This window comes from Phalaenopsis equestris, unplaced genomic scaffold (genome assembly GCF_001263595.1).
Source record: "Phalaenopsis equestris unplaced genomic scaffold, ASM126359v1 Scaffold000050, whole genome shotgun sequence".
Lineage (NCBI taxonomy): Eukaryota > Viridiplantae > Streptophyta > Magnoliopsida > Asparagales > Orchidaceae > Phalaenopsis > Phalaenopsis equestris.
In genome coordinates, this window is record NW_018164492.1 from 87,198 (window position 1) to 112,746 (window position 25,549).

A 25,549-nucleotide genomic window follows, 5' to 3' on the forward strand; every position below is an offset into this window, starting at 1 on the left:
ATTCTCATGATACAATAACACATGAATAACACACAATAACACTTGAATAACACGGGGAATATTCCCGATAGAGAAAAAAACGGCACAATAACACGGGGAATATTCTTCCCCGTGTTATTCATGTGTTATTGTGTGTTATTCATGTGTTATTGATGTGTTATTGTGTTATCATAACACCAAGAATATTCCTATGACACAATAACACATGAATAATACACAATAACACATGAATAACACAGAGGGGAATATTCCCCGTGTTACTGCGCCGTTTTTTTTTCTCTATCGTGCAGAGTGTCGTGGCGTTATTTTATTGGCTACGCATATTACTCTACATGCGTAGTACTGATGTAATATTTTTTCCTAAATACGACGCAATGGAGAACAAAGGATTCATGTAGCCGACCCCACGTAGTGGGATTAAAGCTTTGTTGTTGTTGTTTTTCGTTTTTTATTTTATGTGTTTTTTTTGAAATAAAACATGTTTGGTATGTTATAGCATGTTTAGCTATTTTTAAATACAGTCAAAATAATCTAGTTTTGAAAAAAAAATAATAATAATGCACTAAAAAAACACATTTTTAAATTTAAAAGTAGAAAAAAAAAGCAAATAATAAAAAACAAAAGGGATCCCAAACAAGCCCTAAGCTTGTCAATCTCTCTTTTTCATTTTTCATATTTATTTTCAGTGAACAAAATAAAAACTTATTTTGTATTTTGCGATTCAAATTGATCGATTACAACAATACCTTGAATTTTAAACGTCTGAAACCCTGTTCTAAATCAGCTGCATTAGTTAAGGATCTTAAACAAATGTAATAATCTTAAATCCATCGCAGTTTCTTTTTACATTGGCAGCTGCAATTGAAGACAGCTCGATTGACCTTGGTGACTTTTTTAAAGGCCCCCTCCCTGGGAAGTTCCTAAAGTTGTTAGGATACTTAGCTTTGTCTCGGCTTGGAATATATATACCTATTGGTGGAATCAACCAAGAAGCCTTTGTTGGTAACTTGGATCAGAACAGTCTTTTGAGCACCTTGGATTCACTTTCTGGTGGTGGCATTGGTCGGTTGGGAATCTGTTCTCTCGGCATTGTTCCTTTTATCAACGCGCAGATTGTATTTCAGCTTCTAACACAGGTTTTCCCTAAGTTGCAAGAACTTCAAAAGAGGGAAGGAGAAGCTGGCAGGAAGAAAGTCCTTCAATACACACGGTATGCATCGGTTGGGTTTGCGGTGGTGCAGGTGAGATGCTTTGTTGTTTGAGCTAGATCATGGTTTTTACTTTAATTTTTTTTCATTTTACCACCTAATGCAGTACCCTATGATTCTTTATACCTGTAAAGTTAATATGTTTAATTGAATTTCATTGACATGAACTTAATTTGTGACGGGCATGATGTTCTCTCTGCATGAACTTTTTCTTATACTGATGGTCTATATTATTTTTTCTTTGATAAACAAGCCATGTATAGCTTTAGGGTTGTAAATTTTGCATTATTATTTGAGAAAAGTGTCAAAATGGTCCTCTAACTCTTTACAAGGGATATTTTAGTCTCATAGTTTATAAAAGTGTCAATGTAGTCCATAGACTCTTTTGTTTGAAAGAAGTGTCTTTTAATTGCTAAGTTGAGAAGAAAATTTATAGAACATGGCATCTTTTTTCTGCAAAAAAAAATTAAAAAATAAAAATATATTATTTGCCTCTTTTCATGTAGTCAAATCCTGTAGTTAGTACTCTTATTACGACTGACTTAAAATCCATATTTACTATACCGTGTTGTTCAATAGGTGTCATTTCAGTCTATAAAATGTGTATCATCTTATGAGGCCAATCGCTGGCTTCATGCAAATATTCATACCATGTGTGCCACTTAGCAAGTGTAATGATATGCATAACTTGTATATTATTTTAGCAAGATTCTCATTTATCGCCTTCAATAACAAAAATCTGTAACTACTTTAAGAACAATAGTTACTATATGGAGGCTCAATTCCATGTGTTGGCTGCGATGTGTCATAAATGTCTCTATATAAAGTATGCCTTGGCCCTAAAAATTCTTGCCCGAAGTTTCAGCATCATGTTGTCTCTCTATTACATATTTTGACCCAACCATGAATTCGACAGAGAAACATGTGACTCCTTAGGGATTTGAAAATCATGTTCACTGCATTTGGAGGGAATTCACTTAAAAGTAGGAGAGAAATTTAATGCTTCTCCATGGGGGATCAAAGAATGACCTAACACGCTAACTTGATCCGAACTCGACTCAATATTCTGGTTTGGATTGACTCTATTGATTTTTTCGGTCGGGGAGAAATCCTGATCCATTTAATTTTTGGGTCGGTTTGGGTGGCCCCGACAACCCAAATTTGACCAAAAACTAATCCGCTAACCCAAAATTGAGTCAAAGCTAATCCGCTAACCTAAAATCAATATGCCAACTTGAAATTGACTCAAAATTGACTCAAAATCGACCCGAATAGTTCTTATTGCTTATGTTTATGGGTGTCAAATCGAGTTCGTGGATCGGATTCTGATTTGGCCCGAAATCTACTCGAGCCAAAACTGCTTGACTCGAACCCGACCCAAATATTAAACGGGTCATAAAGTCCAATCGTAACACGAGCCTTCTTCAACTGGTCAATCCAAATCGAGCCATATAACCCATTTAATATAAATAATAACAACTATGTTGGTCAAAATCGGGCCAAATTCGTGTCAATCTCGAGTCAAATCCGGGTGGGTCATTGTCAAGTTAGCAAGAATCTGAACCCAACTCGAGAAATTAAACGGGTTAAGATTTTTAACCCAAACTCGACTAAAAAATTATTAATACTTCGGCACTAATAATAGAATTTTTTATATTTATTATTAAGTTGTTAGCATGGCGAATCACAAGTTTAGAGCCTATTATTGTCACAGTGTTTTCTGCGACCAATCTTATTACCTCAAAGAAAGCAAGAATTTCATTAATGGTTGAACTTCTAGTATAAAATTTTTTATTGGTTGTAAGTTTTCTGTGTTGATACCATGCTTGTTTGTTTGCAAGGCTATTGGCCAAGTAATTTACCTACGTCCCTACGTCGATGACTTCAGCATGAAATGGGTGTTATCTTCAGTAACGTTATTGACAGTGGGATCAGTTTTGACTACATATATTGGAGAGAAGATATCAGACCTAAAACTTGGAAATGGAACTTCACTTTTGATATTCACGAGTATTATATCATACTTACCTGCATCATTTGGAAGAACAGTCTCCCAGGCATTTCAGGATGGAAATTACATTGGATTGACTACTATTGTAATTTCATTCTTTGTATTAGTTCTTGGTATTGTGTATGTACAGGTATTACTATTCCTTTTATATTTTTTGCTTCTCTATCTTCATTTTTTAAGTTTCTAACACAGGATTTTAGGAAGCGGAGAGAAAAATACCGCTTAATTATGCTTCAAGATACAGCAGCAGAAGTGGAGGCCTTCAAAAAGCTGCATACCTACCTTTTAAGGTTTACATCAATATTTTTCTCGTTCAGAATTTGTTTTGGTTATTCACTTCATTATTCATTGCTTATTTAGCTTATTTTTTGGGATTTAGATATTAACCTTTGCAACTATTCTGCGTTGATGTTCCAATTCTTCAAATTTAATACATTTGTCTTAATTTTCTCGTCATACTGAGTTTAATGAAATAAACACCTCAAGTATATTCTCTTATTATTCTTTGATGTTTCTGTTATTTCACTAGTTTTCATCTGAAATGAACTTTGTTGTAACTAGAATCATTTTGCAATAAACCAAATGGAAATTTTATATGCTTAATATGCACATAAAGCTCCATTTATTGAATGATTGCCACCCAGATACACACACTTCTTTCTTTGCCGCCCAATATAGCATTCTAGTAGTTTCATACTTTAAATGTGGGATGAGAAAGAGGATCCAGGCATGTAAAAGAGGAGAGTGGATGAGGGATCTCTGTGAGTTTTTGTTCGTAGGGCATTCACTTGGATTCTTATGAGAAATCCGTGCTTAGATCAGCTCTGTGTTTTTGCTCTTCTATGGAAACTTCTGTTCTATTGATCTCAGATTATCGAGCACTTGGCTGTTGGAAAATTTTAGATATTTTTGTTGATCTCAATAAGCCTTTAGGTTGTTTAAGTTGAAACTTTATCTTAATTACATGAACATTATCTTAAAATTTTAGGTAAGTTGTTAAGAATCCGATTGACTGCTATGGTGTTCCTCTCTATACTGGCATAGACTTCTGTTTCATATTGGCTGGCTCTACTGATGACTTAGAAGTTAAATCTTAATTTTTGAGGAGCCCATAAAGGCAGTAGGCACCAAGAAAAGTGACTACAGTGCTTGTTATGGACTATGGTCCGCATTATTGGCTACGTTAATGAGATACTTGGGCACTGTTCATGTGGATTCATATTTTGCAAGGCATGCCAAATCTGAAATAAAAGTTAATTATAAATTAGATTTCGTCTTTTTAGACAATCTGTCTTTCCTTTGTCATTAATAGTTTTACAGCTACTTGATTATTATCACTCTAATTGTCTAGCATCTCCATTCTATTATTTGTGTTTACTTATAAGTGCTTTTTTACCACTTGTGTGAGGACAAAGATGGTTAATTTTCTGATAAAAATGATTAGTATATGGACTATCTGTTGACTGAGCCCATTTTGGCTTATTTAGAGACTGAATGTATTCTACTTCTTTTTTTAATTATTTTCTGTTCTTTATAGTTTTTTCTCTAGGTTTTGTCTTCTGTATCTCAAGATATATGGTTACCATTCTCATAGTTCTTTAATTGTTTTGCAGGTGAATAGTTCTGGTGTGATGCCTATCATATTTTCAACATCTTCTTTAGCTTTGCCCGGTACTCTGGCACGTTTCACTGGTTTAGATGCTCTTAAAAAGGCTACGCTTGCCTTAAATCCAGGAGGTGGGGCTTAACTATAGCTATAAATTGCATATCTGAAGAGTTATTATTCAATTGGCTTTTTATTGGCATGAACTAGTTGGTTATGGTTATCTTTTGTTTTCTTTTCACACTTTTTGCTGTTCTTTCAACGCTTATGAATGCTGTATTAAAATTTAATCATTTACTGTTTATTGGAAAATGTATGCAAAGATATTATTTCTTTTTGTTAAAACCAGCTTTAGGGCAATTCATCATACTTTTGACATGTCATTTTAGATTTTAGTGTTACTTATGTAGAAATTAATTATCAAATGATTTTTGATCCTACCTTGTTAGCTTTTTACAGGTCCTTTTTATCTTCCAACAAATATATTGCTGATAGCTTTCTTCAACTATTATTATACCTTTCTACAATTAGATCCCGATGATGTGAGTGAACAGTTGAAACGCCAAGGTGCTTCAATTCCTCTTGTTCGGCCAGGAAAAAGCACTGCTGCTTTCCTTAAAACTGTGAGTTCTTTTCATAATGGAATGAAATGTTTTTTAGCTGTCTCCAAGGGCATTCCACCTCATATGTTGGAAGTTAATCTTCATTATTTCGTAAACATTGACATTATTGTATGAGGCATACTCATATATGGAAAGCACAAAGCGAACATGAGAGGCACCTTTTCATGCATGCAGCATTTTGGGATATTTAATTTTTTCATTAAAAATTTAAAAACTTCGTTGCTCTACCCAAACATGGCTGATGTAATTTTGAGTTACAAGTCAGAAGATTTCAACACATTCAAAATCAGCCTTGTTTCATTGTTTATCATTTACTTCATTACCGTTAGGTTGTGATGTCCTGTCCACTCATGATATCTGCTAACTATAACAATTAAAGTTAGTGGAGGACCTTCATTCAATAAAGAAGAATATTAATGTGGATTATACTTCTTTCAACAATTGTGAAGTATTTTAAAATTAAATAGTCTTAGGTTTAAATTCGAAAAATAGTCCTAAGACTATTTGTACGTGGCTAGTTGAGATCACATTTTTCTAATTTAGCATGGACTATACAAAATTGGTCGAAACTGATCCCTCGAACTAAATTATTTTCAATTTTGTATGGTCGAGTGACTAAATTAGTATCAACCTTACATCACATTTTGAAGTTGATGGACTATTTTGGGATTGATTTTGTATAGGCTAGTGACAACATTAGAGAAATGCGTTGCTATTTGTCTAAGATTAGCCACACAAATAGTGGGGGGTTTACTTTCAAATTTAATTACATCCTAATATCCTTATCATGCCATATTTTTAGTTCCTCATCTTTGACTTGGTTCTTTCCTTAATCCTTTTTTATTGATGTTTTAGTAGATGTAGTTTTTATAAAAAATTCATAGAAATGCCGCATTCAATAGATGCTAAACTGAACTTGATGCGCCACCCATAACCAAAAATATTCAACCTCTATACTGTCAACTGTTGCTGACTATCCTAATAAAATCCTAGACTTAAAATGCAGATTAATGGTGCCCGCTTTCACCTATGTAAAGCTATAATTGATATGCGATATATTCATGATATGATTCCTATATGATTTTTTTTTTATCATTTTGTAAACCACGGGATTACTCTTGTTTGCATGCATGTGGGCATGAGGACTATTATAATTTATCCCTAAACTTGCGCATAGCCACAAAAAAATGGATTTGTCTGAACCTTAATAGGTATGGAAATGATCATGGTACTTGATTAGAACTGTTAAAAGAATAGGTAAAAATGGTGTAACCATTTCTCTTATTTTTTGTATAATGTGTTTTGACATATATGATTATTATTAAAATCTCCTTTTTCAGGTATCTAAATAAGATTTCTTTTTAAATTGGTATGCATTGTGATAAATATATGCTTGGACACTTCATGCAAGTGTCAAGATGATTCACAACTGCATGAATTGGTTGAGTGAAGGAGAGTTGGAGTTGAAAATAAGGTTTATTACATTTTACTAGTCCAAACCCAACTTAATTTTGAAACACTGTGACGTTGGAGCGGGACCATAATAACTAAAAAATAAATAAAGTAAAATAAATTATTTAGAAACCAAACTTCTCACGATTACTTCTAAAGTGACAACCATCTCACTTGGAAGAGAGAAAATTTTTTGTTTGGACTCCGGAAGTAGCTCTACGTGCGTACTCTAGTAATATGCCGCCACGTGTGCTACATCGCAGAGATTATGGGGGGCTATTGAAGTGGAACCACGGAGGTTATTGCGGGGGTTATTGAAGTGGAACCGTGGGGGTTATTGCGGGCGGTTATTGGAGTGGAATCGCAGATTTGGGGGTTATTGAGGGATTATTACAGCGTTATTGGAGTTAATACCCCAATAACTTTTCAATAACCTCCAAATAACATCCGCGGTTCCACTCCAATAATCTCCGCCCGCAGTTCCAATATAATTTTTCCAGCGAGGAACGAGAATGGGACTCAAAGAAGAGGAAATAGCAGGGCAAACCTTAGCCGATATGCAGCTTGCGAGAAGTCAGTGTCGAGAGCATTTTTTGCATAGGAGAATGGAAGAAGATCGACTGGTGTTGTCGTGAGGGTAAGCGGTGCAACATCAATTGCAGAAGGATCGCTCGCATTCAAAAGGAACAGGGGAAGAACCAAGGGAGTGGAGCATGAGATTTCTTCACTTGAGGGAGGAGGAAGATCTAGGAGTGAATCACATGCGGGAAGAGGGGGCTTCGAGCAGAAGTGAGTATCATAAGGGAAGATGCCTTGCATGCATTGCTGTTGTGCAAACAACGCTATGAGCGGGGGGAACTTCTCACGCGAAGAGGAAGAAGGGAGGTGGCTTTGTGGGAACTTAATGTGCAAGATGGAAGAGAAGTAGAAGGGCAATGAGGCGCACCACTTGTTTATCGCACGAAGAAGGAGGTGAGGGAGAACCACAGAACTATCTCATGCATGCAGAAAGAAGCTTTTGTGTGGAGAAGAGGGTGTATCGAACATCTCTTGTGCGGAGAAGGGAATTACTTTATGTAAAAGACACGAGCAGATAAGCTAAATCAAGCGTGAGATTGCTCTTGTGCGGGAGTCATTTCGTGACATGTGTTTGTGTCACTGGTTTGAGCAGGATGGGGAGTGAGCCGAATTGAATGATGTTGGTAAGGCAGGCTTTATCGTGTTTCTTTTTTTTTAAGAATCATTAGTTAGTTTAACTGTGTATCAGATGTTAATATTAAGTTTTGCTAAAATTGAAAATTTTAAATTGAGGAACGATTGAGATTGAAGGGAAAAGACAGAAACTGCAGTATAAAAAGTAAAAGTTAATTAAAATCAAATAAATAATGATTTAAGTATTATAATAAATGTTATTGCTTAATAATGTCATAAGCTTGAGGTGGAAGATATTCAGATCGGAAAACAAGAAGAATTAGCAACATTAATCAGGCTATGGGTTTCCTATTTAATTTATAAGCGGTTGCTTTAAATAGAAATTTTACTTAAACATTCATGTCATTCATATGAAATTATGCTAATTGAAATCAATGATTAAATAAATTTTGATTTGAGGGATTAGGGCTTTGGATCATGAATTTTTGCAAGAAGGGGATAAAAGGTAATGAATGTGTTTGAAGTTGTTTATGTAAGTTATTTTGAATTGTTAAATTTTATGTAAGTTATTTTTATGTAAGTTATTTTGAATTGTTAAATTAATGTTAATTGAGATTGATAAATGTGAATAGTAAGTTTTACTAAATAATATCAAATTTTGCCAAGTTCAAGTTATTAAATTGGAAGATTGATAGGAGTAAAAATGTGTAAGGCTTGAGGTGAGTAATTTTGTTTTTGAATTACATCAACATTTCTTATTTCTAGATATATTTTTTTATATAAATTTTTCACACTTTATATTATATATCATTGAAGTTTAGGTTACAATTGACTTTTTATAGTGTTCTGTATAAGAATGTCTGTTAGCATTTATGTATAAACAACTGTATTATAATTTTCCTAAGATGTCACATTACTACCTGACATGTAAATTCTATTATAGGTGCATATGTCAGTTTATTTCATTATACATAGATTTAGAAATAGTGCAATTATTTATTAGTGAATAAATGTAAAGTGTCTCATAAGAGAAGAATGTATGTCATTATGATACAAGCATGGGACGCCAATGTATCTGCGCTCATAGATATTTTCCTACCACCCTAGATATTTTCTAACCGCTGTGCTGGTGAGAAAATATTGTTTGTGGGCTAGTAGGCACCTTTTCGCTTCAGACAATTGTGTAATTTAAATGACAAACGACTATAACAACGAGGTAATATCGATCGGAGGTCTGTTAGGATGTTTGATGGTTCTCCTTAGAAGCATGTGAAAGTTAAGAGTATAGAGCATTTTAAGAATTAAAAGATTATCTTGAAAAGTAAAGTTAATGCATATTGAATAAGAATTAAAAGATTATCTTGAAAAGTAAAGTTAAAGTTAATGCATATTGATGTTCAAGGTATTTTCATTGAATAAATGTCATGGATACATATATGAGATTATTATATGATTTTTTTAGTGAAATATGAAAAACTGGTATGCACATTGCTTTCTTTTTCTTGGGTTGATGTAGTTTTGAAGTGTGATTGTTACTTTGGGTTGTCTTAGATAACTCATTATATTGTTTTAATTTTTTTAGATTTTGAGATTTTGAATAAGATCAGTATTAGATGAACTAATATGTATAGTAAGCGAGATTAGCAAACGAGAAGGTGAAATTTTTTTTGTTAATTAAAATACTTTCTTTATTAGCACTTTCAATTAATGATTGGATATTAAACTGTTAGTGATAAAAATAGAATAATTTAAAATTTAATTTCACCGGCGAACCGTTTGTTTCTGCTTTGGTTAATTCGAAGCCCCGAGCTGGTTTATGATAAAGTGTTATCAGAGAAAGGAGTTTAGTTTAAGTAACATGTACCTTAATGAAAGATTGTAATTGTGAATTTTAATCTTTAGTGATCTACCTAATTTGAGTCGAGTTAAATCTAACTAGATAACCTTATATTTTTATCTCAGACATTGATGCTCAAGGGGAGATTAAGGATGCTCAGTTGATGGGAGAGAAATTACAACCCAATGTCACTGTGAGTACAAATTTCCTAACTCAGATGATGACAGTTATGACCCAGCTTATCCAAGACTCTAGAACTTAGTTTAATGGAAATCATGGAACATTCTCCATAGATAAATATATGATGTTATAGGATTTACAATCACCGCAGTTTAAAGAAAATAAAGGGTCACTAAAAGCTAAAAATTGCTTATGAAAATAGAGAAGATTGTATATAGTATGTCTTGCCCATATGAGAGGAAGGTGCCCTAGCTCCATTTGTGTTTGATGGAGAAGCAAAAGAAAGGTAGCGAAGGCAACATCGAGATAGGCTGGGAGATGCACCGAATGGGTATTTTAATTTGGGAGATTTTATAGAGCAATTTAGAGATTAGTTTGTACTCCTTTCTATCCGGAGGCAGAAGCCTGATAAATTTATCAGATTGGTGCAGGGAGATAAATAATGATGCAGTATGAAGCAGGAATTTACTATGCTGTCAAATTATTCACCACAGCTCATTCCTACTGCAAAGGAGAAATGTCACTGTTTCTTTACGGATTGAATAATTCAATTAAACAACCATTAATGTCACTTGGGATTGAGATTATTCAATGCTAGTGGAGAGAGCTAGGCAAGTGATAATTTATTTCAAGCAAACTCAAAAATATAAGGATTCACATAAAAGTAAGAGCTTGGAAGAAGTGTCTCGCATTGTTCATTCTGAAGAGTTTAATAGGATAAAGATGAAGTGTTATGTTGATGGGGTTAATAGCAATGCTAGTATCAACACTATAGAGCCTTGTGTTAAGTATGCGAAGCTACACCATGATAAATTTTTATTTGGTTCTAAGATATGTTACTTATGCAGACAGCCTGGACATCAAATAATGAACTGCCCTAATTTTGCTCAGAGATCCACGTTAAATGATAACTCAAGAATGGAGTCATCTCATAGGAATTTTTCGGGAGAGATCTATTTTTAAGAGTGGTTAGTAGAAGAAGATTGATGTTGGTAAAGTGACTCATAAGATGCAACCAAGACAGAACATTTGACCAAGAGTTTATTCCATAACTGATCAGAGGCCTGAAGAACTAGTTGTTGTTGATGTAGATGCTAGTAGAGTTTGATGGAGTGATTTGTCATTCGGATGGCATGTTGGTTATCTGGTGTTTAACATCTTTATGTGCTTTGATTTTAGAAGTTGGATGTTATTATAGTTATATTATCATGTGTTAAGTGTTTAGGGATTTTTATTTGAGTTATCTCATATATTGGATTTATCATTTCTGCTTTTGGTATCACTTAGTAAGAATTAAACTTTCGTGAAGATTTGTGGATAGTTATGTTTAATCTGCATAATGATTAATTGGTGTGAAATTAATGAATTTCAAGAATGAAATTTTCATCATGGGAAATTGTAATGACTGAAAAATAAATAAAATAAAATAAAACATTTTGAAATGTCGGTTCAAACCTAACGTCTCGATGAATACTTCTTAAAAGATGGATGTCTCACTCGAAAGAGAGAGAGCGAGAGATACAGAAGCAACGGTGAAAACCCTAGCTGGAATGCCGCTTGCAAGAAGTCAGTGTCAAGAGCATTCTATGTATAGGAGAAAGGAAGAAGATCGAGTGGTTTTGTCATGCAGGCAAGCGGTGGGGCATCAATTATAGGAGGATTGCTTGCATCCAGACGGAACATGGGAAGAATTGAGGGATTCGGTCACGAGATTTCTCCACTTGCAGGAGGTAGGTCCTAGGGTGAATTGCATGCGAGAAGAGGGAGCTTTGAGCACGAGGATCGAGCTTCATAACAGAACAAGCTTTGTGTGCGTTGCTGTTGTGTGAGCGACGTCGTGAGCTCAGGAAATGTCTCACGCGAAGAGGAAGAAGGGAGGTGGCTTTATTGTAAATTTGTGTGCGAGAAGGAAGAGAAGTAAAGTTGCAGTGAGGCGCACGTTGTGTTTCTCACATGGAGGAGGCGAGGGAAAACCACAAAACCATCTCGAGTAGGTAGGAAGAAGCTTTTGTGTGGAGAAAAGGGCGGATCGAGCAGCTCCTATGTGAAGAAGAGACCGACTTTGTGTAAGAGACGAGTAGGGAAGCCAAATTGAGCTTGAGATTGCTCTCGTGCGGGCGTCATCTTTTGGCATGTGTTTGTGTCACTGGTTTGAGTAAGAGGGTGAACGAGCTAAACTGGATGAAGGTAATGCAGGGTCCAAATGGGGGTAATGCAGTTCTACTTTTTAAAGAATCATTAATTAGTTTAAAAGGGTATTAAATATTAATATTAAGTTTTGCTAAAAGAAAAAAATTTAGATTGAGGAAAATTTGAGATTGAAGGGAGAAGATGAAATTGTGACATAAACGGTAATTGCTTAATTGAAAATTAATTATAATCAAATAAATAATTATTTAAGTGTTATAATAAGCTCTATTGCTTAATAATGTCATAAACTTGAGGTGGAAGATATTTGGATTCGAAAACAAAAAGAATTAGCAACATTAAACAGTTTAGGGTTTCTTATTTAAATTATAAGTGGTTACTTTAAATTGAAATTTAACTTAAATATTCATATGAAAGTATACTAATTGAAATCAGAAATTAAATAATTTTTTATTTGAAGGATTAGGGCTTTGTATCATTAATTTTTGTAAGGAGATAAAAAAAGGTAATGGATAGGTTTGATGTTGTTATTTAAGTAAGTTTTTTTGAATTGTTATATTAATGTTAATTGAGTTTGATAAATGTGATTAGTGAGTTTTACTGAATGATATCATATTTTGGTAAGTTCAAGCTATTAAATTGGAAGATTGATAGAAGTAAAAAAGGTGGAAGATTTGAGGCGGGTAATTATATTTCTGAATTACAGTAGTATTTCTTATTTCTATTTTTTTTTTCTTTCCATTTTTCACCTTTTATGTTATTTATTACCGAGGCTTAGGTTACAATTGAATTTTCATATTATTCTGCTTGAAACATGCATGTTAACATTTATATATAAATAGTTGTATTATAGTTTTCCTAAGAGATTATTATATGATACGTAAATTCTATTATAAGTGCAAATATCATTTTATTTCATGATCCATAGATTTAATAAGAGTGCAATTATTTATTAATTAATAAATGTAAATTGTCTCATAAGAGAAGGTGTATTATGAAGAATGAAATAGTTTGTATATGATGTTTGTACGTGCGTGCTAGAGGAGTTCACCCCCTTATAATAGAAGCAGAGAACGACAATGTATCTGTGCATGTAAATGTTTTCGTACCATCCCATATAATTGTGATATTAGATTGCTAAACGTTATGCCGGTGGGAGAATATCAGTCAGGAGCAAGTAGATATTTTTTACCTCAAATAATTATGTAATTTAGATCACAAATCATTGCACCGACGAGATTATATCGGTCAGGGGTCTGTTAGATATGTTTGAAAATACTCCTAAGACAGATGTGAAAGTTAAGAGGATGAAATATTTTAAGAATTAAAAGATTATCTTGAAAGGTAAAGGCAAAGTAAATGCATATTGAAGTTTAAGTTATTTCTATTGAGTAAATGTCATGTACATATATATGAGATTATTATATGTTTTCTAGAATGAAATATGAAACACTAGCATGCATAGTTTTTTTTTGTTCAATGGTTGTAGTTTAAAAGTCTGATTGCCCCGTTGAGTGATAACTCATTATGTTGTTTTAATTTATGTTGTTTTAATTTTTTTTTTTTTGGTTTTAAGCTTTTGAATAAAATTAATACTAGAAAGGCTAATTGTTATAGGAGGCAAGATTAACTACTGGAAAGATAAATTTATCCGTTAAATAATTTTTTTTTTTGTGGCTTTTTCAATTAATACTTGGATATTAAACTATTTGTGACAAAAATAGAATAATCGAAAACTTAATTTCACTGTTTGTTTCCGCCTTGGTTAATTCCAAGCCTTAAGTTAGGTCGTGACATCAACTTCTGCGATCCCACGATCACGAGATGTGTCGGGCGTGAAGCGAATCCCGCCCCTTGAAAATTGCTATTGCGGGATTTCTTGTTTGTTGCAGCCGCCAACCTTTTGTGGGCCTATAATTAATATTATTTTAATTATTATTAGGGTTTATTTTTCTTTGGGACTATATATGGGTTCTATTTTTGGATTGGCTAGACAATTGTCGTGTTGGTTTTGTGATAATTTTAGTTTCATCATATTTTCTCTCCATTTAGGAGTCCTATAACCTTTCTCCTTCAAGTGGTGTATATGTATCTTGAAGAGAGCATATGGTATATTCTCCCCGTCATTCGTACCTCGTCGATTCGCTGTGCCGCTCTTCGTCTGGACGGCCATTGAACTGTTGTCTCAGCATATAGCTTGTTGTTCAACACCAATTTTTGCCATTCCTTGACCAACATTGATGTTCCACTTCTATTACTTATTCTACAACCCCCCTAACTCTTCTCTGAGTCATGTTACACCATCTAGCAACCCTAGATTGGTGTCACTATAGATATTCTTTTATTTGGCAACACACTATTTGTTCCTAAATTTTGCTTATTAAATCGTTATAGTGATGGGATTTATTTGGCATCACACTATTTGTAGATATTCTTTTATTTGGCAACACACTATTTGTTCTTAAATTTTGCTTATTAAATCGTTATAGTGATGCTCACTATGTTTCTTGATTTTTCCTTAGATGGCTAAGATATATAATAATAATGCAAATAAATCCCATAAGCAAATACATTAGCTAAAATCATGGATTACCAATAAATGGTTGCTTGGATTAATTGATAAGATCATAAAATATGTCTGAAGTGCATACTGGCATTTCCAAAAGATGGGATCAATTTAACCTACACTCTTAAAATATTGTTGTTATGTCGGTGCCTAGCCTAAGGACATTTTATTATTGTGTGACTGCTAGTAATTTAGTCTTTGTTATTATTATTGTTTAGTATAAGTAGACCCTAATAGGATTAGGGTTGGGGTTATGCATGAAATTTTGTTGTGTCTTAAGTTTAGGATTTGGGAGAGACTTGCTTCCTCTCGAATTGTAGAAATTAGTAGAGATCGTCTACCTCTCGAATTGTGGAAATTAGGAGGGATCCTCTGCCTCTTGAATTGTTAGTAGCTTATCTTTAAATTTGTGTTGAATGTTTGATGTTCTTATAATAAAATATGTGTTTGTCCTAATTTTTGTGCCGAAATTTGTGTCGGTTTCTATCAATTTGGTATCAGAGGGTTTGATTTCTGGAAATCAACGATTGGATTGCTGCATATAGGAGTTCCATCACCTTCGGCTGCGAACCTCGTGATATAGTTGCTTTTAGAGCAGGGAAGCAAAAGTGAAATCACAAGATACCATAGCTTTCTCACCGATCACAATACAGTCATGATTAGAGCTATTTGGGAAGCAACATCATGGCATACAACTCGCGTGGTGCATCTTTGCACCCCCGCCCTACAATACATTCGCAAATCGCTCTAGCTAGGGAAGGCTGACAGGATCATGGTCTTCTAGGAGGAGAATGGATCGCGGCGTATAGTGACCTAAACTATCACAATTAACTAGAAAACGACGATGAGATTGCAGGTAAGGCTTGCTGTGATACAGTCGTGATCGAGCTATCTAGGATCGTAGGGAAGCCAAATCACAATGTCGGGATAGTAGGGATATAAAATTGGGATAGTAAGGAGGGATCGCAGCGTACAAAGAAAACAATCGATAGATTTGACCTATATTGAAGCAAATGACAGGATTGGGGCAATACAATCATCTCATATCATGATGCAATCATGATTCAAATGCCTGGGAGGCCGGCAACAAGATTTCATCTTACATTATTACCATCTTTTGTGATTGAAAATTTTCTGAGGAATAATGGTGGCTAAGAAAAAGTAAGTTTTGGATGAAAAAATAGAGAAAAAGATGAGGCACATAAGATCCGAAATAGATGAGTGTTTCTCGTCCATTGATGAACGGTTGGAGCGGAGATTCACAATCTTGGAAGAAATGATGAAGAAGATCATGGAGAGACAAAAAACCGCCTCCGCCCGTCACAAAATCGAGCAACGACGTCGAGAACGGCCTCGAGCAATGACAACCAGAAGGATTCGCGAGACATCAGGGGAACATTACTGCTTTAGACGGATCAGGGGCTGCGATATTGAACAAAGGAATCGAGAACATATTCAAGTGGCAACATTTGAAGGGAATTGCATGACATCGTGAAACTTGGGACGAGCAACAACAACCAGATCAGAACGACATGCGATTTGGGGCTGGAGAAAATCGCTTCGAAGAATTTCAGCATAGGACTAGGAACCATAGTGGACGGGGCCTCGATGAAGAACTGCATCCAACTGTGCCACTGCCTTTTGTTGCGGAAGCCATCTGTGTGGATGACAATTCAAAAGTAATGATGTGAATGAGACAAGTGGAGAAGAGCGGGGAAGTTTGTAAAGGACTTTTTGGGACACTTCAGTGTGTTGAAGTGGGAGTTAAGAAGGTGGTATTTCACATTGATCTAATTTATGCAAGATGTTGGTTACGCTGAAGATTATGATGAGTGTGATTCAAAATGCAGGGCTGAGATTCGTGATCGAGTCACATAACATGGAAGAGACACATGATACAGAGTTAATAGAGATTATGGGGACCGATAATCTATTGGATGAGTTGTTTGCGGCGGCGGTATTCTCTCAGATGGACTTGAAGTCAAGATGCTATTAGATTCAGATGCAACCAAATAATGTGCAAATGACTACATTTCAAGATGATGAGGGTCACTATGATTTTTTGATTAAATAGACAAGATTGTCAGATGATGATGCCACGTGGGAGCCATCCGACCTGATCCACAACAATTTTTTCCACCTGGAGGACAAGATGTCTTTTGGTAATAGAGCATTGTTATGTCGATGCCTAGCTTAAGGGCAATTTAGTCTTGTTATTTATTATTGTTTAAAATAAATAGACCCTTATAGGGTTAGGTTTGGGTTTATACATGAGATTATTGTTGTGAATCTTAGGTTTAGTGTTTGGGAGAGATTTCCTACCTCTCAAATTCTTGATGCTTATCTTTATGTTTGTGTTGAATGTTTGATGTTCTTATAATAAAATGTGTTTGTCCTAATTTATGTGTGGAAATTTGTGTATGTTCCCATCAACCATCTTATTTAAACTTAAAAAAATAAAAAAATAAAAAAAAAACCTACACTTGTATTAATGTCATATATCAAAATGCAACAATAAACCCCCAAAAGGCATTTTTCATGTGATTTCATTATAATGCATTACTATTTAAAATCTCAATGAATATTAGTAATCAATACATATCAATTCACAAATCTTTCTACAGTCATCATAGATATCAAAAGGAGGTCTAAGCAAATCTAGTTTGTGGGAAGGTCCAAATCAACTTTGAATCAATGACAAATTCATTGTCCTCTTCGTATTAATAAAGTTTTCTTTTGGAATTTAAACAACTCAGCTCAGTTAGGCAAATAATGGCGTGTCATCATGCTGCTAGTGATGAAATATGTCCGTATTATCTCATGAAAATCATAAAAGATGGCAGCATTGGCATATATCATCAATTTTAGTTTTCTAATGCATCAGCAATATCATATTAATTTTTTATATGCATAATCATTGTATGTCACTTAATAAGCAAGTCTGTTCAGATGTGTCACTTGCAATAAGGTGATAGCCTATTCCATTTAATTCAAATCCTTTGGTTCAACAACTCTATGGTACAACAAATTTATATATTTACTTGTATTATGAATGGCAGTATCTTCTTTATAAGGGGAGGGGTCCATTTTGAATCCATTCTAATTTGAATGATCCTATATGTGATTAGATGAAACAGTAGTTAGAATATAGTGTGAATCGCTTGAGAAATATGGTTGGATAAATTAATTGAAATATAATGGAAAATGGAACATTATTGGATGAAAAGATCCTCTTGCTTGAAGTTTGTCCTTTGTTTTCCTCTTTGAATCTATTTGATGAATCCAACCATGGCTCCTTTTGAATGACCATGTAAGTGGAAAGCGTGAAGTGAGAAATTTAGGTATGAAAGAAAGCTTTGTTTTTGTGATAGAAAAGCAAACTTAATATAAGTTTTATGATGATGAATGGAGTACATGCATATTTTCTATTCTTATAATGCTTTCCTATCTATAGTAGAAGAAAAGATAGCTACATTAAAATATTCTTAACAAACTTGTTTAGCTTAAAATTTACTAGGGATATGGATAATCACTTAAGGAGATTTGTTGTTAATATAGTTATATTATTTGATATGACTGGAGTCAGAGGGGGCACACCTTATGTGTTGTATATATAAGGATCTGACTCTTTGATGAGATGATTTGATAAGGTTTTTCTCATGGCTTTTTCTCTTGTGTAAGCTTGTTGCTTTCTTTTTTATGCATTATTCTATGTATCTCTGTCAGTATACATGAAAACTAATAGCCTCTTATGTTGCTAGTTTGTGCCCACAAGATTCAAATTATGTTTAACAAATAGCTAACAAGTTTATTTCAATTCATGATTTGATTGGCCGTGATGAAGGGTCTATTAGATAATTTTCTTAAGCCGATGAAAATTAGTGTTACATCATAAATAATGAATTTTCATCAACCAATTCATGATAACATCGACCCAATTGATTTTGTAGTTGGCTCTATTGACCAAGTGGTCAACTAATGAAATGCAATTTATTCATTAATATGAACAGACTATGTAGTTGACAAATCTTTTATGTAGTTGATCTATTAGTAATAGTAGTTACTATTAAAATTTTGCTATTCCAATCATATCAAAGAATTAAGGCACGCGGATCAAGGTTTTGTACTATTGAATATGTTTTTTATGACCTTCAGATAGTAAAGAACTTAAGGAACATAGATTATGGCTTTGTGCCATTGGATGTCTATAACTCTTGGATTGCAATCTGCGTGCTTCCTGCCAGATTGCCAACCCCTCATTATTTTTCCATCAATTTTTTGATTTAATTTTATTTTATTAAAGGCTTTGTACCTCTTGTATAAAGAAAATAAGAAGATGCTTGAGAATTTTTTTCATGTTTTTTTTACACAGTATCAAAGCAAGTTTATGGTGTTCCTTTTAGCATTTGTTTTTATTCTCAAATGTTTTGCATTTCCAACTTAATCCCTTTTAGTAAATTCTCCTTCTATTAACTTTGTCTGGGTTCTTTGACTTTCTTTCAAAGGAATCAACCATAATTAATGGTGAAAATTAGATCAAAGAACTTCAGATAATTCATGCTTCTTATCTCTTGAACAAGAAATTATCTAAAATGGTCACAAATCATGAAATTCTTTCTAAAGAGAAATGGAAAGATCCAACACCTTTTGGATCTATCTCCGGAGTCCAAAGACTGGGAAGAAATGACATTTTTGTGGAACCCCATGCTATTGGAGATTAGTGGGATTCTTTTTTTTTCCTACCATCAAAGCGGTTTGGGATGTTGTCAAACAAACCTACTCAAAAGTGCAAGATGTTGCACTCATCTTTGAAATCAAGACAAAGCTCACAACTTTCAAACAAGTTAATATTCTTGTCATTGAATATTTTAATATCATGAAGGTTTACTGGTTAAAGTTGGACTACTATCACGTTATCAAAATATCATGATATGAGGATGCAATAATTCCTTAATATTTCTCGAGCGAGCGAGAATCTAAGTTTTTGGTAGGACTCAATAATAAATTTGATCAAATTCGAATCAAAATCTTAATCACAAAAATTTCGATTTACTGAATGAGTATTTTTGCTCATACAAGCATAAGAAGAAAAAAAGACCGATGATCAATGGTTCAACCCTCGGGATATCTGCAATGATAGCTTTGAATCTCATTTTAAGAAAAATTTTATCACAGTTCTTCTTCAAAAGAATGACAAAACTCTTTGCTTAAATGCAATCTTTTGTGCAATTACTGCAAAAAAAAGGGCAAGTAGAACGACAAATACTGAAAATTTCATTGAAAGCCCCAAGACTATGAAAGAAGCAAAAGCATAAATAAGAAATGAACGATCTGCGTAGTAGAGTAAAAAAAGAAGAAGTAATAAAAATTTAAAGAATTTTCTCAATTTGTTAGAAAAATCATTAGAAATTTGCTCTCATGCTTAGAATGGTATGATATCTAATTTTAATGTTCTTAGTGTCTCTAATAATTGTTCTTTTTATGGATTCTAAATTCAGGGGCCATTGACAACTTGAAAAATCTTGTCAATATATTTTGAACTTAAAAAGCATGTCGTAGCAATAGGAAAATAAAAGTTGCGGATATATTTTAACAATTTTTAGGGACAGAGAGGCTTTCTAATTTCTCCCAACTTAACACTTAATAACGTATTATATTTCTCACATCTTGCAGTTATTCTTCTATCTTTTTAAAAGTTTACCTAGGAACACAATTGTAAAATCATATTATTTTACTAATTGTTTTGTTTTGGAAGATCTCACTACAGGAAATATGATTGGGCGTGCTAGAGAAAAAGATGAGTTATACCTTCTTAAGGACCGAGATCAGCTATCATACTCCTTCACCTTTCCCATCCACAATATCTAAACATCTCATTATAGATTATAATATCTTTATTTTAAAAACTTGCCGCTTATATTTTCTTCTCTTTTTATAAATACAAAGATGAAATACTTTTATTATGAAACTTGTGAAATTCTTAGACATCATCGTGTTTCATTTTTAGAAATAAACTCTATTTTGTAGTCTATTTATATTAATTTATTCTAATATTTGGGGATCTTCTAAAATCTTCACTATCTCTGAAGTCATTAGTTTTATTATGTTTATTGATGTCTACTCTTAATTGACATGGGAATATTAATTATGCAAAAAATGATGTTAGCACTATACTCTCTATATTCACTGTCATGATAAAGAATTAATTTAACTATAATATCAATTTTTTAAGATTGATAGTACTCATGATTATTTAAATCACACATTAACATCAATCTTTTAAAGAGAGTGTATTATCAACTAATCCTCCTATCTTGACACTCCAACAAAATGGAGTGGCAGAAAAAAAAAATATACTTTTTGAAGGTAACTAGGACTCTTCTTCCTTACAATAAAACATTATTAAGTAGTTGTTCTAACATTTATCTATTTAATCAACAAAATATCCTCCAAAATATTTGATTCGTAAAGTCCACTATATTAGTTAGTAGAATTTTGTTATATACATAACTCTTAAAAGATTCTTCTTAAATTTTTTTAATGCATTTTTTATGCTCGTATACGTAAGCAACCTAGAGAAATTTGATCCCAGAGCTCTCATGTGCATCCTAATCAGATATTCTGCCACATAAGATTGTGCAATTACTATCATCCGTCCACAAATATTTCTCACTTCAATGGATGCCACTTTTGATAAAAACACTTCTTAACTCAAACTCATATTCAAAAGGAGAATTCACATATTGATGATAAGTCTGATGATATTTTTCATCTTAATTTTTCTGTAAGCCAAAATCCTACAAATACACCTTGTATTGGCTGCCCCCCTTCAAATCTATACAAGAAGGAATAAGCCCAACCAATCTCTCCAACAAGCCCTAGACTCGGAACCGTTAACAAATAACACTACTTAACCAATTATCATTTATTTATATCATATCTTTAAATAAGTAATTTCATAAAGTCTTTCTATCTCATTAACACCAGTTATATTTTCATTCTGCAAATTTTATTTGGGTCATTTGAAAATAAAAATTAGATGGAAGTCATGGGAGAAGAAATAAATGCTTTAAAAAAAAATCATACATGTAAGACTGTTGAATTACCAGGAGAGAACGCGGTTGGATGAAATTCTTGCTCTTGTTATAAAAATGAATATTATTTGGAATATGATATCCCCGGTAACAAATCATAGGTGACCTAAATGTATACCGATCTTGTACAAAGAAAAAAATAAAATTTTTAGAGTTTGAAGTGGGTTTACAAAGTTATCTTACTCATTTCATCATAAATCATATTAGAAATTGAAGATTTGATGATGAGTTCAACTATCATAATATTTAAATTTGTGTGTGTGCTCAACTATCATAATATATAATGGTGAAAGTATTCCAAAGATGACTTAGAATTATTAGAATAAAAATTAAGTAATGTTTTATTTTAGTAGGTGCAGTGTCAACAATTATTCATCAATATTATTAGAAAACAAAATAATACCTAGGTGTGATGTGTTTAAAGAGCTTGAATCTATTATATGTACAATGAAGGATAACAAATGAATACCTCAGCCAATGCTCAATTGAATTGAATGAACAACAAAGATTCATAAAGCTGACACCAAAAGGCCTTCAAGACCTTATATAAATGTATTGCCTATTAATTTGGTGAAGTCGGTTATTGAATCATTAATACCCAGAATGCATTATGCCATCTAACATTGGGGGTATGCCCATTATCATTAATACACCACATTCAATCATTAGGGCCTTTCACAGCTCCTCTACAGGATTAGGGTTAGGTTTGCTCCTTTGACATTGAAGACCTTTGTCTTCCAACCGCCCTTAGAGGCATTGGATGGCTTAGTTCATTTTGAAAGATTGTCCTTATAACTTGGGCGAAGTCTTTATCCTTTAAATATCATAATTTTATGTGAATATTGGGAATATTTTATGAATACTAGATGATTTAATAGGCATTTTAGTTATTTGACCCAATGGGGGTGTGAGGGACTAGTTAATGATTTTACACCTTTTCTCCAATAATAAAGTGGAATTTCTTCAAATTTAGGAATTTATGATGCACTTTTAAATGTTTTATAACTATTTTAAAACGAAGTTGTGTTTTGCTCATTTGATTAATGAGAAATGTCTTTGTGCCACTTGGATTACCTATGGTTGACAATGAATCAATCTCAGGTGTCTAAGAGTTTGTAGGGAACTTTTGAAACACGTTAAGATTCATTTGGGATTTTTCTTTAGATTGAATAATTTTCTTAAATTTTTAGTTCATTTTAGTTTTGCTCTTAAAACATTTGGTAGTTTTTATTTTTTTTTTTTTCAGGGTAACATTTAATAGTTTTGGGCATCATAAATTTTGATGTGCACCATGTAATTTTATTTTATCAAAATCCAAATTAAAAATTTAAATTTACCATATATTTCTCTTCCATGCCAAGGCAATATCGAGTTGTATTCATATTCTAGCCAAAATTTGGTTGTTGTAAAACCCTTAACATTTACTTTGAGATGAATGCAATATATGAATTATCAATCAATTTTTATGTTGTACTGATCTTAAAACAGATTCAAATATGTTTCGCTCTTCTTTCTTCTGATACATTCCTTCAGTAGATATGTTTCTTTGTGTTGCCTTTCAGCCTTTTACTCTGCTATCCAACGAAAAGTTTTAGGGGTATTTACATACATACCACATAATTCTTATGTACTTACATGTCTGACACTTAAAAATTCATATTTACATGCATACCACTCAAATCTTTAACATCACATCAAAAATAATACCATCACTATTTTTTTATAAGTGAAATACATATTTTCATGCATTTATAAGCATAAATATCAAACTTAAACATTATAAGTATGAATATCAAACTTAGGGTGTTAGATACGTAAATGCATAAGAATTGTGTGGTATGTATGCAAGTTTCCCAAACTTCTATTCCAAAGATGGTCCCATGAATTGCCCTTTTACAGGTTCTAAGTCGCATATCTATATTGGGTTCTGCATTCCTAGCCATCCTTGCTTCCGGTCCAGCCGTGGTCGAACAAATCACTCACCTGACTGCCTTTCGCGGCTTCGCCGGAACATCTGTGCTCATCCTTGTTGGTTGTGCTACTGATACGGCGAGGAAAGTTCAAGCAGAAATCATTTCTCAAAAGTACAAGAACATAGAATTCTATGACCTTGACAAGTATGGACCCTGAACTTCTATTTTATTTATTGCAAGCCTTCAATTAACCTGTTGTTGATGATTTAATTGTTTCTGTGGTAAAAATGTGTACATAACATTTGTAAGGAGGCTGCCATTTTGATGTGAATATGTTCTTCAATTTGTAAGTAATTCTCGGGTTTCTGCTTTACATTTTAGGGAAATTTACATATATACCACACAATTCTTCTGGATTTACATATCTAACACCTAACCTTGACCTTATAAAATTATTCATAAAAATGTGTGTTTTGACTTTTAAAAAGTTAGCAAAGTGGCATTTTTATGTGGTTTTAAAGATTTGAGTGTTATGAATGTAATATTAAATTTTAGGTGTTGGATATGTAAATAGGTAAGAATTCTGTGGTTATGTATGTAAATGCCCCCAGCTATATGGTTATTATTGGGGTTGTCTGGTAGGAAAAAAAAATTTTGTGCGATAGACGTACACAGCGCTGCGTGCGATATTGGGGTTATATCGAGGGTACAAGGGGGTTACATTCACGGTATAACCCCTTGTAACCTCCCTGTAACTTGTTGTAATTATTTTATATTATTTTATATTTCAAACAATAACGATTCGAACACGAACGAACGCATCACTGTTCGTGTTTGGTTCGTTTAACTAACCGAACAAAAAAAATTTGTTCGCGTTTGTCTCGTTTACTTATCGAACGAATCGAACACGAACTCATTGACGAACCGAACACGATCTGTTCGCGAACAACGAGCTTTTTTGACAGCCCTATATGTAAATGCCCCACCTATATGGTTATTATTGGGGCTGTTTGGCAGGAAAAAAATTTGTGCGATAGACGTACACAGCGCTGCGTGCGATATTGGGGTTATACCGAGGGTACAAGAGGGTTACATTCAACCTATTAGTTTTGTGCTTCTGTTATCATATATTAAGAGGTTATATGTAAGTTACAGGGAGGTTACAAGAAGGTTACAAGGGCATCATATATTAAGAGGTTACACGTAAGTTACAGGGAAGTTACAAGAAGGTTACAAGGGCTTATACCATGGATGTAATCCCTTGTACCCGCGGTGAATATCGCACGCAGCGCTGCGTATGTCTATCGCACGTAATTTTTTTCCGTCTGGTAGAGCTGGACGCCAATATCGCACGCAGCGCTGCGTACGTCTATCGCACGCAATTTTTTTCCTTCTGGTAGAACTGGACTATAGAATTCATTTAAATGAGGTTTTTTGGATCCTGGAAAGACCGTTGAAGTGATTACTTGTTTTTATGTTTGTGCTTGGAAGGATTAATTTTAGTTTGTATAGTGGAAGTTGGATTGATGTATTGTTCCAAAATCATATGAAAATTTCACAGGGAAAAGTTTTTACAATAATCATATAGAAATTTGGGGCAAATTTGATGTATTCCTAATTTATAAACAATTTATTGACTTTTTTTATTTTAAATTATATTATAAAATATTGGAGATAGGGCTGTCAATTTGGCTCGTTGTTCGTGAACAACTCGTGTTCGGCTCGTTCTTTAAGCCTAATGAGCCGAACACGAACAAATTTT

General features: G+C 33.5%; 1 protein-coding gene across 1 annotated transcript in view; it reads left to right on the forward strand.

Annotated features, from left to right (window-relative positions):
* LOC110019123 (preprotein translocase subunit SCY1, chloroplastic) overlaps nucleotides 1-24,125 on the forward strand; it is a 41,535-nt gene extending 17,410 nt beyond the window's left edge. Inside the window, exons 3-8 of the mRNA XM_020716697.1 lie at nucleotides 856-1,241; nucleotides 3,050-3,349; nucleotides 3,420-3,509; nucleotides 4,833-4,956; nucleotides 5,282-5,445; nucleotides 23,774-24,125. Coding sequence (XP_020572356.1) covers nucleotides 856-1,241; nucleotides 3,050-3,349; nucleotides 3,420-3,509; nucleotides 4,833-4,956; nucleotides 5,282-5,445; nucleotides 23,774-24,004 — 1,295 coding nt within the window. The 3' untranslated portion in view covers nucleotides 24,005-24,125. The remainder of the gene's footprint in view (nucleotides 1-855; nucleotides 1,242-3,049; nucleotides 3,350-3,419; nucleotides 3,510-4,832; nucleotides 4,957-5,281; nucleotides 5,446-23,773) is intronic.
* Nucleotides 24,126-25,549: the final 1,424 nt, after the last annotated feature.